The 13,091-nt window shown below is 39.8% G+C and overlaps 2 protein-coding genes across 2 annotated transcripts in view; both read left to right on the top strand.

Annotated features, from left to right (window-relative positions):
- Positions 1 to 3,504: 3,504 nt before the first annotated feature.
- Positions 3,505 to 4,275, top strand: LOC120295727 (putative receptor like protein 25). The gene has a single exon (XM_039317186.1). The coding sequence runs from the start codon at positions 3,505 to 3,507 to the stop codon at positions 4,273 to 4,275; it is 771 nt and encodes a 256-aa protein (XP_039173120.1).
- Positions 4,276 to 4,505: 230 nt separating this feature from the next.
- Positions 4,506 to 13,091, top strand: part of LOC104432108 (bifunctional purine biosynthesis protein PurH) — a 106,799-nt gene continuing 98,213 nt past the window's right edge. Inside the window, exon 1 of the mRNA XM_039317181.1 lies at positions 4,506 to 4,652. Coding sequence (XP_039173115.1) covers positions 4,521 to 4,652 — 132 coding nt within the window. The 5' untranslated portion in view covers positions 4,506 to 4,520. The remainder of the gene's footprint in view (positions 4,653 to 13,091) is intronic.

Below are 13,091 nucleotides of genomic sequence, written 5' to 3'. Positions count from 1 at the left end.
AAGAAAGGTTCGGGTCCTAGACAAACCACTGATTACTTCAAGGCGACCGAAGAATGGTTCGGGTCCTAGAGGAGCGATCTCCGTCAAGGCGACCGAAGAAAGGTTCGGGTCCTAGACAAACCACGATTGTTTTAACGGGCGACCGAAGAATGGTTCGGGTCTGGAAAAGCAATTTCCGTCACGGCGGCCAGAAGAATGGTTCGGGTCCGAGACAAACCACGATTACTCAATAGGCGACCGAAGAATGGTTCGGGTCTGGAGGAGCAATTCCCGTCAAGGCTACCGAAGAAAGGTTCGGGTCCTAGACAAATCATTGATTGTTTTAACGGGCGGCCGAAGAATGGTTCGATCCCGGAAAAGCAACCTCTTCATATCACGAGGTAAGATGACGCTTGATACTTGCCAAACTCGGGGTTCACACCCTATCTCACTCACTCCGGTAAGTAACTACAGGTATCTTCTTATCTGTCTTAGTATATGTAATGTTACATTGCCCTTTTTGCGTAGAATAATAGGTTCCAAATAGAGTATAATCTGCTACGCGTGCACAGATAAAATTTAGGCATCAGTTTGTCTTTGAATGCAACCTCTGCGAACTCACCTTCAAAGAGGGGCAAGTTTGTTGACGCCTAAAAAATTATTTGTTTTTAATTAGGTTTTCTTTTATTTTATCTTTTTAGAAAAGTAGAGAAAAACGGAGAAAAAAAAAAAAAAAAGCGGAAGAAAAACAAAAAAGAGAAGTAGCCCTCGAATGGGCCCTTACGGCCCATTTCCCTTTCAGCCCGGCCCACCGTCGTCTCCTTCCTCGCGCCCCGCAACACACGCGCGAGAGGACGCGACGGAGAGGCGGGCGGACGGCGACCCACGTGGGAGGGGCAGCTGGCGTCGGATGGGACGCCGATTCGGCCGACGGAGGCTGCTGGGCGCACGGGGACCGGCGGTCGAAGCTCCGTCGGCCGCCGCCCTCGCCTATAAATAGGCCCCGTTTCCGTCGTTGAGGAGCACGCCGAGAAGGATCGAAGGCCGCAGATCCTCGAAACCTCCCCCGAGAGACTTGAACGGGGGGCCGAGGACGAGCACGCCGAGATCCAAGGTCGGTCGGAGAGGGATCGAGGTCGCGACCCTTGGACACCCCACCGAGAGACGGGGGGGCCGAGGGCTCGCGGCCGGATCCGGGCTTCGCCGAGAGAGAGAGAGAGAGGGACGCTGGAGGAGAAGAGGAGATTCGCGTGGGTCTCGCTGTCGCGCCGCCCCGTCGCGCCGTTGCCACGAACAGTATCGTGATGTCGCCGTCGCCATCTCCTCTCCGTAGTCCGGTCACACCGTGCCGTCGCCGTTGTCGCCTTCGTCGTCGCCGCCGTAGTCGCCGTCGCCGTAGTCGCCGTCGCCGACAAACACCTCGGTTTCCCCCTCGGCGCGCGCGGATTCGCAAACCCTAGGGTTTGCGATTTTCCGGTCGCCGAGTCGGATCCGGAGTCTCGGAGCCGGGTAGGGTTTCACGAGATCGGGGCGGCGGGAGTCGGGTCGCGGTCGGGTCGGATCAGGAGTAGGGTTTACGGGAGTCGGGTCATGGAGCGGGCTGTTGGGCCGGGTCGTCGGGCCGGGCTGGATCCCTCCCAAAACGACAGCCACGACGCCGTTTGAAAAATAAAAAATAAAAAAAATAAAAAGCCGAAAAATCAGTCGGGCCATAGCCCGCAACGCGGCCCGTCCGCGTTTGGTCGCCGGCCGGGTCGGACCTAACTCCGTGGATCCGACCAGGGCCGGTTTTGTTTTATTATTTTAATATAAAATAATATTCTAATAAATAATAAATAAATAATTTATTTTCAAAAAAATCAAAAATGTTTTAATTTCCAGAAAAATCGAAAAATATTAAAAATTGTTAAAAATGTTTTATTTTCTAAAAAATCGAGAAAAATCAAAAAATAATTTATTTCCCAAAAATATCAAAAAATATTAAAAAATATTTTATTTTCGAAAAATAAAAAAATAAAAAATATTTCATATTTTCCAAAAAAAAAAAAGCCAAAAATTCAGAAAAAGCCAAAAAGACTTGTATTTTTCCAAAAAATACCAAAAAACCCCAAAAATCCATTTTGTGTCCAAAAAAATTAGAAAATGACTCAAAAAAATGTTTTTCCTCCTAAAAATGCATGGAAAATCTCTCAAACATCCAAAAGCCTTAGGGTTTAAACAAGATTAGGTACCGAAAGGGCATTAGTGATTAACTAGTGTAATCAAGTCCCCGATCCTAATTTCTCTGGTTGCGCAGGAGCGAGTACTTCTCCCGATACTTCGCTTGGGTTTCTAATCGACCCACTCCAAATCGATTAGTGGCGACTCCATTTTAAAAATTGATTTATGAGTTAAAAACTCAAACTATTAAAGTCGTGAATTGGTGGACTTGGGAGAGTCCGGGCTTAATAAATTCAGCCGAGCCATTAGCCTCCTTAGGCGCTCGTACCTGATTTCGGGTGCCGAAAAAAGAGGTCGCGACACACTTGATTTGAGCAACAACAATATAGGAGGAGAACTACCAACGTTTATATGGGAACTCCGAGAGCTCAACTTTCTCTCTCTTTCTTCCAATAATTTTAGTGGCTCATTCCATATTAACGTGATTCAGCAACTTAGATATCTTTTGGAATTGGATCTTTCCTACAATCATTTCTCCATTGATGCCACAAATACTACTTCCCAAGCCTCTTCATTCCCCGACCTTACATCCTTATATTTGGCTTCTTGCCAATTGATGACATTGCCTCAATTTTTGGCTAACCAGTCTAAATTGAATTTTCTCGACCTCTCTAACAATTATATTCAAGGGGATGTACCAAGATGGATATGGACTATAGAAAGTCTTTACTCTCTCGATTTGTCCTCTAATTTCTTTGAAGATTTCGAAACACCCTTGGGCAATCTTACTCCTAGTCTGCATTTTGTTGACCTCCATACAAACAAGCTCCAAGGGAATATGCTACCCTTGCCTTTAGATGCTTACCACTTGGATTTCTCAAGTAACAACATAAATTTTGTTATTAAGAATGATATCGGCAACAACCTAACAAACTTGGGCTTCTTCTCCCTTTCGAAGAATAATTTCCATGGGTTCATCCCGCAGTTTTTTTGCAAAGTTCCTTTTGTAGTGCTCGACTTATCACATAACCATCTGAATGGAACTATTCCTGATTGTTTAATGAAGTTGGAGTCCCTCGTGGTATTGAATCTAAGGAATAACCAGTTGAATGGCGACATTCCACAAAACATCTCGAGAACATGTAGTCTGACGACATTAGATATCAGTGAGAATATGTTGCTAGGGCATATTCCGCTGTCGTTAGCAAGTTGCACGGCATTGGAGTTTGTGAACATTGGGGACAATCAAATAGACAGGACATTTCCATGCCATTTCACGGCTATGTCACGTCTCTGTGTCCTTGTTTTATGATCCAACAAATTGTACGGGAAATTGGATGTCCGCATAGTCACAACACCTGGCAAATGCTTCAAATCATTGACTTGTCCTTAAACGAATTTGGCGGCACACTGCCTGTGAGTCTCCTTGCATCTTTGGAGGCTATGAAGGCCAATAAGGACTTCAATCATCTACAGTATCAGTTTTTCGATTACTCATTAATTAATGAGTTTTATTATTATGAGGATACAATGAGTGCAACCTCGAAAGATCTACGGCTAGAACTCGTTAAGATCTGGACTATTTTCACATTGATCGACTTCTCAAGCAATAGATTGGAGGGTACAATACCCAATGCACTTGGAGATCTCAAAGCACTTTATGTCCTCAACCTTTCACGCAATGCTATCTCGGGTTCAATTCCTCCTATATTGGGGAATTTGCATCAGATTGAGTCGTTGGATCTGTCGGTGAATTACCTTAATGGAACCATACCAGCTCAACTAGTAAATCTCAATTTCCTTTCATTGTTGAACCTCTCAAACAATCAACTTGTAGGAAACATCCCGACAAGCGGACAATTTCTCACATTTTCCAGAAGTTCTTTTGAAGGGAACCTCGGATTGTGTGGGCTTCAACTCAACAAAAGTTGCTCAATTACCTCGAACGGGACAGAAGAAGTTGATGCAAATGGCAACAATGATGATAGCGAGAAAAAGTGGTTTTACATGGGCATACCGCTTGGGTTCGTCGTTGGCTTCTGGGCTTTTTGTGGTCCATTAATGTTTGTGAGATCATGGAGGTTTGCTTATTATCGATTCTGGGATAGAGTGCTATTTAAATTCTCACGATCATGAAGATTTCCGGTGAGGTTCAATTATCAAACTCGAGCAAGAGTATTTCGTTCTTCTTCTCTTCATAATCGGAAAATGTATAAGGATATAATCGATTAATCCAAGCGTGGCAACTATCTTCAACATATTTTCAGCAAAATTTATTCGCAGGATAGAAAAATGCAACTTCAAAAGCATTTAGCATTTTTCCTTTGTGCCTTTGCCACGTCCCCGGCCCTCTTCCAGCGCCGCGCGGAGCAGAGCAAAGCATGTTGGGTTCTCCCGCCGTCTCCACCTCCTCCGCCGCCGCCGCCGCCGCCGCCGCCGCTTCTTTCCGGAGCTCTTTGCTTCACTTCTCCACCATTCACCGGACCAGAGCTTGCCCTTCCACCTCTCAGCCGGTAGAAATTCCGGCGCAATTCGTTCATCTCATAAATATTTTTTGTTTTCTTTTCGTTTGGTCCTTCTCTTTTTGTGTGGCTGTCAGTCTCAGCTCTCGACTCTATCTGCTTTCTCTCCGTCTTGCCTCATGGGGGTTGCAGGTACCTGTGGCGTGTGTTCGACTTTAATCGTGTTCGTCGTCGCGCGCTGCTCCTCCGATCAAAGCCATGGCTGCCGAGGCTGAGATTCTGTCCGCGCCCGACAAGGAGCTGCGCCCTTCTTCTCCTCGTACCCCTCTTTCTCTCGTGTCTTTAACTTCTTCGTTGATATTATCATTCCAGATTATGAAGAGGGCTGCTTCAGCGTCGTCGTTCTTTTTTTGCTGGGCATGTGCCCTTTTGTAAATGCAAAAAAATCTGATTTTTTTTCTTCAATGTTCAGGGGGCAAGCAGGCATTGATATCTTTGTCTGACAAAACTGATTTGGCTTTTCTTGGAAAAGGCCTCCAGGAATTGGGGTGAGGACTTTACTTTGCACACTTCTCTTGTGTGCGTGTTCGTATGCGTATGCGTGTGCGTGTGGTGTAGGTTAGGTGCTGAAGACACGCTGTTTTTGTTGAATTGGATTTTAGGCACGTTTCATTGCTTGTGGATAGTATTTTTATACAGGGGTGCGCATGGTATGAGTACTTGTCGGGTCAGCATATTCAAGTGTTCATGTTGTTTTAAACGGGTCAAATATTTAGGTATACTGTTGTCTCAACTGGAGGAACCGCATCTGCTCTGGAAAATGCTGGGTTGTCCGTCACCAAAGTGGAACAGCTTACTTGCTTCCCAGAGATGGTTTGTTTCTTTGTCCCTTTCTTGCATTGTATGTTCTTTTCTTTCTTTAGTTTCCTTGTCTTAGGAAGCTGATTGTAACGAGTGATGACGATAGTCGAGATTGGCACTGCACTGAAGCCATACAACTTGAAATCCCTCTTGGCTTCAAGTGGTTTTTCTGGGATCTTCACAGCTTTTGCTAACAGTATCATGCTACATCTATTCCTAACAATGGTGGCATAGATCAGATACCTTAACCACTTCAGACAGCTCAAGACTTTCCAGCTTATGACAAAAAAAATCAATTTCTAGTTGTTAATGCTTATCAAGGATTATCAAGAGTTCCTCTACCAAGAGCATATTTTCAAGATTCTGTCGTAAATGTGAGTGCCATTTGTCCTTAGGTGGCATAGAGCACCTGATGCCCCAAACTTATCTTCTCTCCCTTTTGAGATCCATTCATCCTTACAAACTTGTTGAACCATTGAAACCTAGCGTATCTTTTTTCTTCTTCTATGCAAATACTCCTTGTCTTACTAAAAGTTGAAGTGAGTGCACTTCAATCTTGATTCGCTAGAGAAATCAAATGCGGATTTGCACTGTGCTTGCTGGCACCCCTCACTAAGGAGAATTACTTCCCTACTAAATTCAGGATCACAATATTCAATTAGTACATTTCAAGTAGTCATGGTGCCTCTCTTTGTGAGTGGTTATGATATCTCTGTCGTTTGAGACCTTTGACCAAGGATTTCCCTCCTTAACATTCACATATGATAATTTCATCTCTTGTCTCTGCAACGAGGCGCACACCAAACAGAATAATCTTCTTTTGGCAAAATGATTTAGATTTTAACTTGGGAATGTTACACTACTCTATTAACAGCTGGATGGTTGCGTTAAGACCTTGTATCCTCATATTTATGGAGGAATCCTTGCTAGGAGGGACCAACAGCATCACCAGGAGGCTCTTGATAAGCATGGAATTGGTGAGTTTTCTTGTAGTAACATTCTGACCGTTTTTCAGCTAAGAAATTCTGAGGACAGACAAATAATGTTCTCGGCGTTACTATGGCCCTACATAATTTTACTATACTGAATGCAAGATGGAACTTGTGCAGGTACTTCTGATGTAGTGGTGGTTAATTTGTATCCTTTCTAGGACAAAGCTACCTCTGTGGTTGATTTGAAGATGGAATTGAGAATGTTGATATTGGTGGTCCTGCCACAATCAGAGCTGCTGCAAAGGTTTTTTACTATTACATGTTCATGTTCATTGTTATTAGAGCATAGACTTGCTTATGTTTCAGTTTTGCTTCATTGCATCTCAATTGGTGTCTTCGGTCACACTGGGCTCGCGGATATCCAGCAAACTTTGCTATGACGGCACTTGTAACTGAGGCATGTAATTGACTGAAAGCATGTTAACTTTTCCATTGAGATTGCGACTCCAGATTATCTTCTTACTGTTTGCGTAATGATTTCTCTCATGCTTTTATGCTAAAACAACAATTTTTCTTGTTAAATTATAAACTAAAATAGGTATGTCTGATATGTTGCACTGTTTTTGAAGAAATGTTGCTGGCTTTGTGCCTTTATGTATCAATATGCATGTGGTAAATTTTTCTGTAATTTTGCATCAAGTGCCATTATATGCCCTTAATCTGAATTGATGTTGGCATTTACCTTCTAACAGAATCATCAGGATGTCTTAGTTGTGGTTGATTCACACGACTAGCCTGTGCTGCTGGAGTTCCTGAAGAGTAATGGAGATGATCAACAGTTCTGTAGAAAACTTTCTTGGAAGGCCTTTCAACATGTTGCTTCCTATGATTCTGCAGTGTTAGAGTGGTTCTGGAGACAAACAACTGGAGCTATTCATCTGGTTTGTGTTCTCAATTGATGTCGTAGCCACTAAGGCAATAAAAAATGCATGTAGGTCTAAACACATGCAAGTAAGGGGCTTTTCTAGAGACTTGGTTCTGATGTATCCTTTAGTTTGTTTCCTTTGGAAATCAATAATTTCAGTAGGTTCTGTTACCTTGTTAGTTTTTAACTGATTTATGTGGAGGTTGACAACTCTTCCTTTTGATAGAGAAATTCCCTTCTAGCTTAACAGTGCCTCTATCTCTTAAAAGTTCTCTTCATTATGGTGAAAATCCCCAGCAGAAGGCTGCATGTGGACAAGAGTCTTGCTGAGGTTAATTGAGGTGGTATTGCAACTGCAATCCAACATCATGGAAAGGTGAGTCCTTGAATGTCATATTTTTACATCAAGGTCAATCTTTTGAGGAAGTTGAAATTGCAGCAAATCTAGTAATTATCTAGCTTTGAAAACTTCATTAGATAGAGGAGGCAGTTTCTAAAATTGAATCTTGTTATTGAATCTAAATAATAGACGCTATTTTCATCTAATAGCTAAAGCTTTTTGATAAATTGACAAAGGCCTCAAGAAATCAATATGGGATTAGAACAGGAGGTACTCATTTCGAATCTCTCAGGCAATTTATTTGCTTCTTCAACATAATGATCTTCCATCCTTCAATTTGTGGTAAAATGCTAGCCTATGTGTGATGGCAAATATAGAGCTTTTATATACCAAATTACTCCATCTGACGGGGTAGCTTCAACTTTTGGTTTTGTTGGCAGGTTGACATAATATTACAAATCATTCTTAAGGAGCATCTAGTTTCTTTTCTTTTCCAGGTCAACTATCTGTATATGTTAGTGTACAGAATGTTAGTTGTAAGGAAACACTAATAATGTTTTGCGAAGGAGATTAGCGATACAGGGGACTAGTTAGCTTCCTTTTTAGTATCATAACCATGTCTTTGAGATGAGATTAGATGCTCTTTAGAAGTCTCTGAGAAATTGCAAGAATAGTTTTTTTTCCATAAAGTTCTTTTACTTCATCAACAGATCATGGTAACAATAGCAGATCTCTCTCCCATTTGTTGTGAATTATGTATTGATGCTGCAGGCAATGTCATATAACCATCTGGATGCGGATGCTGCCTTGAATTACGTATCCCAGTTTAGCGACCCTACATGTGTCGTTTTAAAGCATAAAAATCCTTGTGGTGTGGTTTTCGGTGGTTGTATTGTTGAAGCATGCACATTAGCAGTCAAAGGTTAGCACCTTTGGTGGTATAGTGGCCTTTCAACGTAGAAATTGATGAGGTATATACTTATTTCATTATGTAAGTTACAGAAAGAAAATTCTAATTTCCTTACATAGTAGACCCACCGAATCCAAATATAGTAAACTGAAAGAGGCTTGTCATTTTTTAAATCCATAGAGTTCCAGATTGAAGCTCATTCTTGAGTCAACTAGTTTGAGCTACGAATTAGGCTACAAATGTTATGCCTATTGTCACTTTGCATAATATATTATAATTCTCTGTTAAATACAAAGGATCGCAAGTTTTTGAAACTTGAAACCTCATTCAGCAGGATTCTGATAATTTTACTCCTGCAGACATTCAATTCAATGCGGTGTCAGGGACGGCTCCGCAAGATAGCGAGCTTGAAGACGCGAGGTTTGCATGGCTTTGCGTTGAGAACATTGAGTACACTTACGCTCCAAGTTTTAACATTCCTGGTGCAATTACCCAAAGAAAAATCATTAACTCGGTCTTATATCCATTATACGCATTTCGATATAGCATTTCGATATAATCCAGAATTTTTTCAACTTTGTGACTTTGCCAATATAGTTCTAATGTTGTGGCATCCTAATTATGTCTCTGAGACAAAACAGTATTTCGTATCAAGTAATTGGTCTGATGTAAATGACCATTATCTAAAAAATATTCTAAGGGCGTTCTAGTGCGTTGTAGATTCTTATCCAAGACTTGTATCATTTGATGATACCATGTGAATCACTAGAAACATGTTATAGAATTTGAAGATCGAAATTGTGATGAAGGCTGATGTAGGCTTCAATCACCTGTAGTATAAGTTGTATTTCAAATATGGGGGTCTATTTTAAAGATACAGTGAGTTTAACCTTCAAAAGTGTGAAGCTACGTCAGTTAAAAAAAATAAATAAATAACATTACTCGAAAATCATTTTGAATAAATTTGTCCATGTAAATTGCCAGCAGAGCCTAAAGGATGGCCAATGATGGCTGTAGTGCCACATAACATCACTATTTTCAGGAAAAAATTGACAAGCAAGACTATATTGGAATTTAATGCAAAAGTTTAGAATTGCATTTGACCAATTGAAAATTTTAGAACTACATCGGAATCTATATGATAGATTTAGGATTAAATTAGTCATTTTCACACCCTTAACTAAACCTAGCCTTAATAATAATAATATCCAAAAGTTGGAAAGAAAAACAGATTTTTTTTTTTCCATAGGAAAGTTGAGAAACGAGTAAAGGATCTACGTAGAAAGGAAAAGACTGAAATGTTCAAAATTATAATACAAAAATAGTTATGTTAGTGGTCGAGATTTATAAGAAAAGTTGGCACTTATCTATTTTTAGTAGATAGAGTTTACATAATTCTTGAACTTTATAAATATATTTTCCTAGTCACATTAACATTATTTAAGGACTTCTTCTATTAGTTGATAATGTTTTGAATACCTTAGCTAACCGGTGTTTCCTTGCTAGTGGGATTAAGTTCGATTTTAGTCTCCTAACTTATGTTGTCTGTGCATTTGGATCCTTCAATTTTAGTTTTTTTGGGGAATCAACTCCTCCAACTCTACCCCCATTCTCGGTCAAGTCCTTAAATAACTTTTAGTATGTTGGTGTGGCATGCTAGGATGATTTATTATTATTATTATTTATTATTGAAAAAGGTAAAAGTCAGTAACGTTAACATCAAAAGAAACTAGTTTTGTTCTAGGAAAAAAATAAGAGAGTAATATGTAGAAGACAAAAGGTGGAAAAGTGAGAGACACGAGAAGGGTTGGAGGATTTGGTGGCCGCGAATGCCATGGCGGTGATTGGTGATAGTTGGAAAATGTGAAGAACTTATTACGGGTTTGACCTTCTAAGAACGGTGGACTCCAGCCGTCCATCGAAGTGGGAATGGCTTCCTCTATTGAGGATCCAATCGCACAAATATGATGAATTAGAGAATTAAAAATAGATTTATCCCAATTTGAAGAAAAAACTCAACTTAAATGAGATACGCGACACTCAATATTGAAATGATCAGGTGCTTTACTAGCATTTTCTCACATGCTTCTTCGACATTAGGTTGTAATTGCTTCTTTTATGTGCAAACCAATCAAGCCACACAAGCTAACTTAAATTATTACGAGTTAAAGTGCAAGACTAAGTCAAGTCCACGTCTCATTAGTTCAGATTTTACAAAAGTCGAATTTGAGCTCAAGCTTGAATCAAGCTCCGATAGAAACTCATTTATGATAATCAAGTCAAATCAAATTAAGTCGTTTCAAGTTTATAAAAATAAAGCATGAGTCAAGCTTGATCAAAAAAAAAAAAAATTAGCTTTGATTGAGTTTAAATCAAGTATCCAAGTTTTAAATTCTCAACTTAACTCTAGTTCAAATGTAAATAATAGACAAGATTTGACTAGACCTCTTCTAAGTACCCGCTGAAAAATATCCTCAACAACACTAAAAAGTCGGTCTCGGTCATCACTAGACATTCGTTCAAAGGGAATCTTGCATATGGTTGTGACTTTGCGCAAGATGACATTACTTAAGGTGGAAAAGCAAAGAAAATTTGGACATGGAATATTACCTAGCATCTGCCATGGAAGTCAGCCCCAACAAATACGTTCCCAGTGCAAACCCATAATACAATTACGATATAATTAAATTGAGTTTGCTTATAAGAATCATTCGCACACTAATCAAGATTACTAAAATATTAGGAACCCTTAAGTAGGCCCAAGCCCAAATTAACCAAAAAAAAACCATAAATTCATAAAAAAAAAATTTCGTTTTCAATTAGTTATCAAATTTTAACGAGTGATCAAAAGGTATTTTCTTTTAATTGAGAACTTGTGACATTTTCAGCAATCTTTTGTCCGTCGATTATCTCGATCCAAAAGCGGCCCATTCACATGGAAACTTGAATCCATCTTTGATTCAATATCTAACCAGGCGGTCGTGACAACTATGGATTCAATATAAAATCTAATGCTTTTTGAAGCGCAAATTTCTCGATCGTTCTAATCAACCAAATTCTGTTTTCATATGTGTTTTCATGACTAACAATAGATTATAAACCAATTCCCTAAGCTCATCATGTCCTACTTATTGAGGTTTGATTTTTCTTGATTTGGCTAGCGCAGCTTAAATTGACGCCAAGAAATCCGCAAACGATTACAGAAAAGACGACATACCCAAACACGTTTTTGCTCCCATACCCTACACATGATTCCACGGATAAAGCAACACAATATCATCAGTCCCGCAATGAACGTTAAGACTCGACAGAGTCGTCCCCACCAGCAGGCGTTTACTTTGACTGCTCCCAATTTCAAAGCTGAAGCATCCCCTGTTTTTCCTCCCCCTCCTCCCTTGCAATTCCCTGTTCTTGAAATAAAAATAAATGGCAAGGGTTTTGTTTTTTTTTGGGTTTTTCCTTCTTTCCTGCAGTAGCCGAACATGCTTACAGTTCGCTTTTTCTTTTCTTTCTCTTGAACATGCTTACAGTACGCTTTTTCTTTTCTTTCTTTTAATTTTAAATCTTCTTGGATTTTTCGCTCTTTTTATTTTCCTTTAAACCACATAACGCCCATTGTTTCATCGTTTTTCTTTCAGCCTGTCTCCCTTTTCTTCTTATTTTTCCTTTCAGTTTAATAAAAGAGAAATTTATTTTTAGTTTTTGCTTTTTTGGTTTTTCATTCTATCTTTTCAACATATTATTGTATTTTCCTATTTCATACTTCGTACTTAATCCACTGTATTTTCCAATTCTTTAGTTTATACTTTTTTCTGCTTTTTGATAGTACTATAAAATATTTACAATAAAATTCAAATATAAGTAAATCTTTTGATTTCTTTTCTTGAATCTACTAATTTAATAAAAGAAAGTGACTATAATGTATGTGTTTTTGTATATATATCCATTATCTACTTTTAATGGATCTCTACATGTTAATGTGAGTACAAAAACGAAACCGATCACACGAATAATTTGTTTTTGATTAAAAAAAAAGACAAGCCAAAATATTTCTGAGGGATGTCAAGTACTAATCTCAACACATTTTAGGCAGATTTCCTCAATTTTCCCATTTTCTTCTTGAAAATAAAATTATTGTATTTCGTTTCGATTGAAAAAGCATGTTAAATAAAGAATATTTATTCTAGTATTGTCAAAAGTGAAATAAAAGCCAAACTTTGGTGACTAAGGAATGACATCCCGAATTTCAACACAAGGCATTGCGCTTTCCTCGGACAACTCCTCCATTCCCCATTGTTGATTCTGTTTCGGCAGACCCTCAGTGTTGGACTAACTTTCTTCCTCAACTTCTTCCGATGAACGGCTCGATGGTCTCATGGCTTCTTCTTGCCATATCCACGATCTCGATCTTCTCCGACGTTGCTACGGCTTCAGCATCAGACCAGTGTCTTCGCGTTGACCAAAGATTGCTGTTGCTCGAGCTGAGAAACAGCCTCGTCTTCAACGCCTCCGAGTCTTCCAA

Source organism: Eucalyptus grandis, chromosome 1, assembly GCF_016545825.1.
Source record: "Eucalyptus grandis isolate ANBG69807.140 chromosome 1, ASM1654582v1, whole genome shotgun sequence".
NCBI classification, from domain to species: Eukaryota; Viridiplantae; Streptophyta; class Magnoliopsida; order Myrtales; family Myrtaceae; genus Eucalyptus; species Eucalyptus grandis.
This window is presented reverse-complemented; position numbering and strand designations above follow the sequence as displayed.

Bases quoted from the DNA above. Each gene is read 5' to 3' on its own strand.
- LOC120295727 (XM_039317186.1), top strand. From the start codon at position 3,505: ATGCTTCAAATCATTGACTTGTCCTTAAACGAATTTGGCGGCACACTG.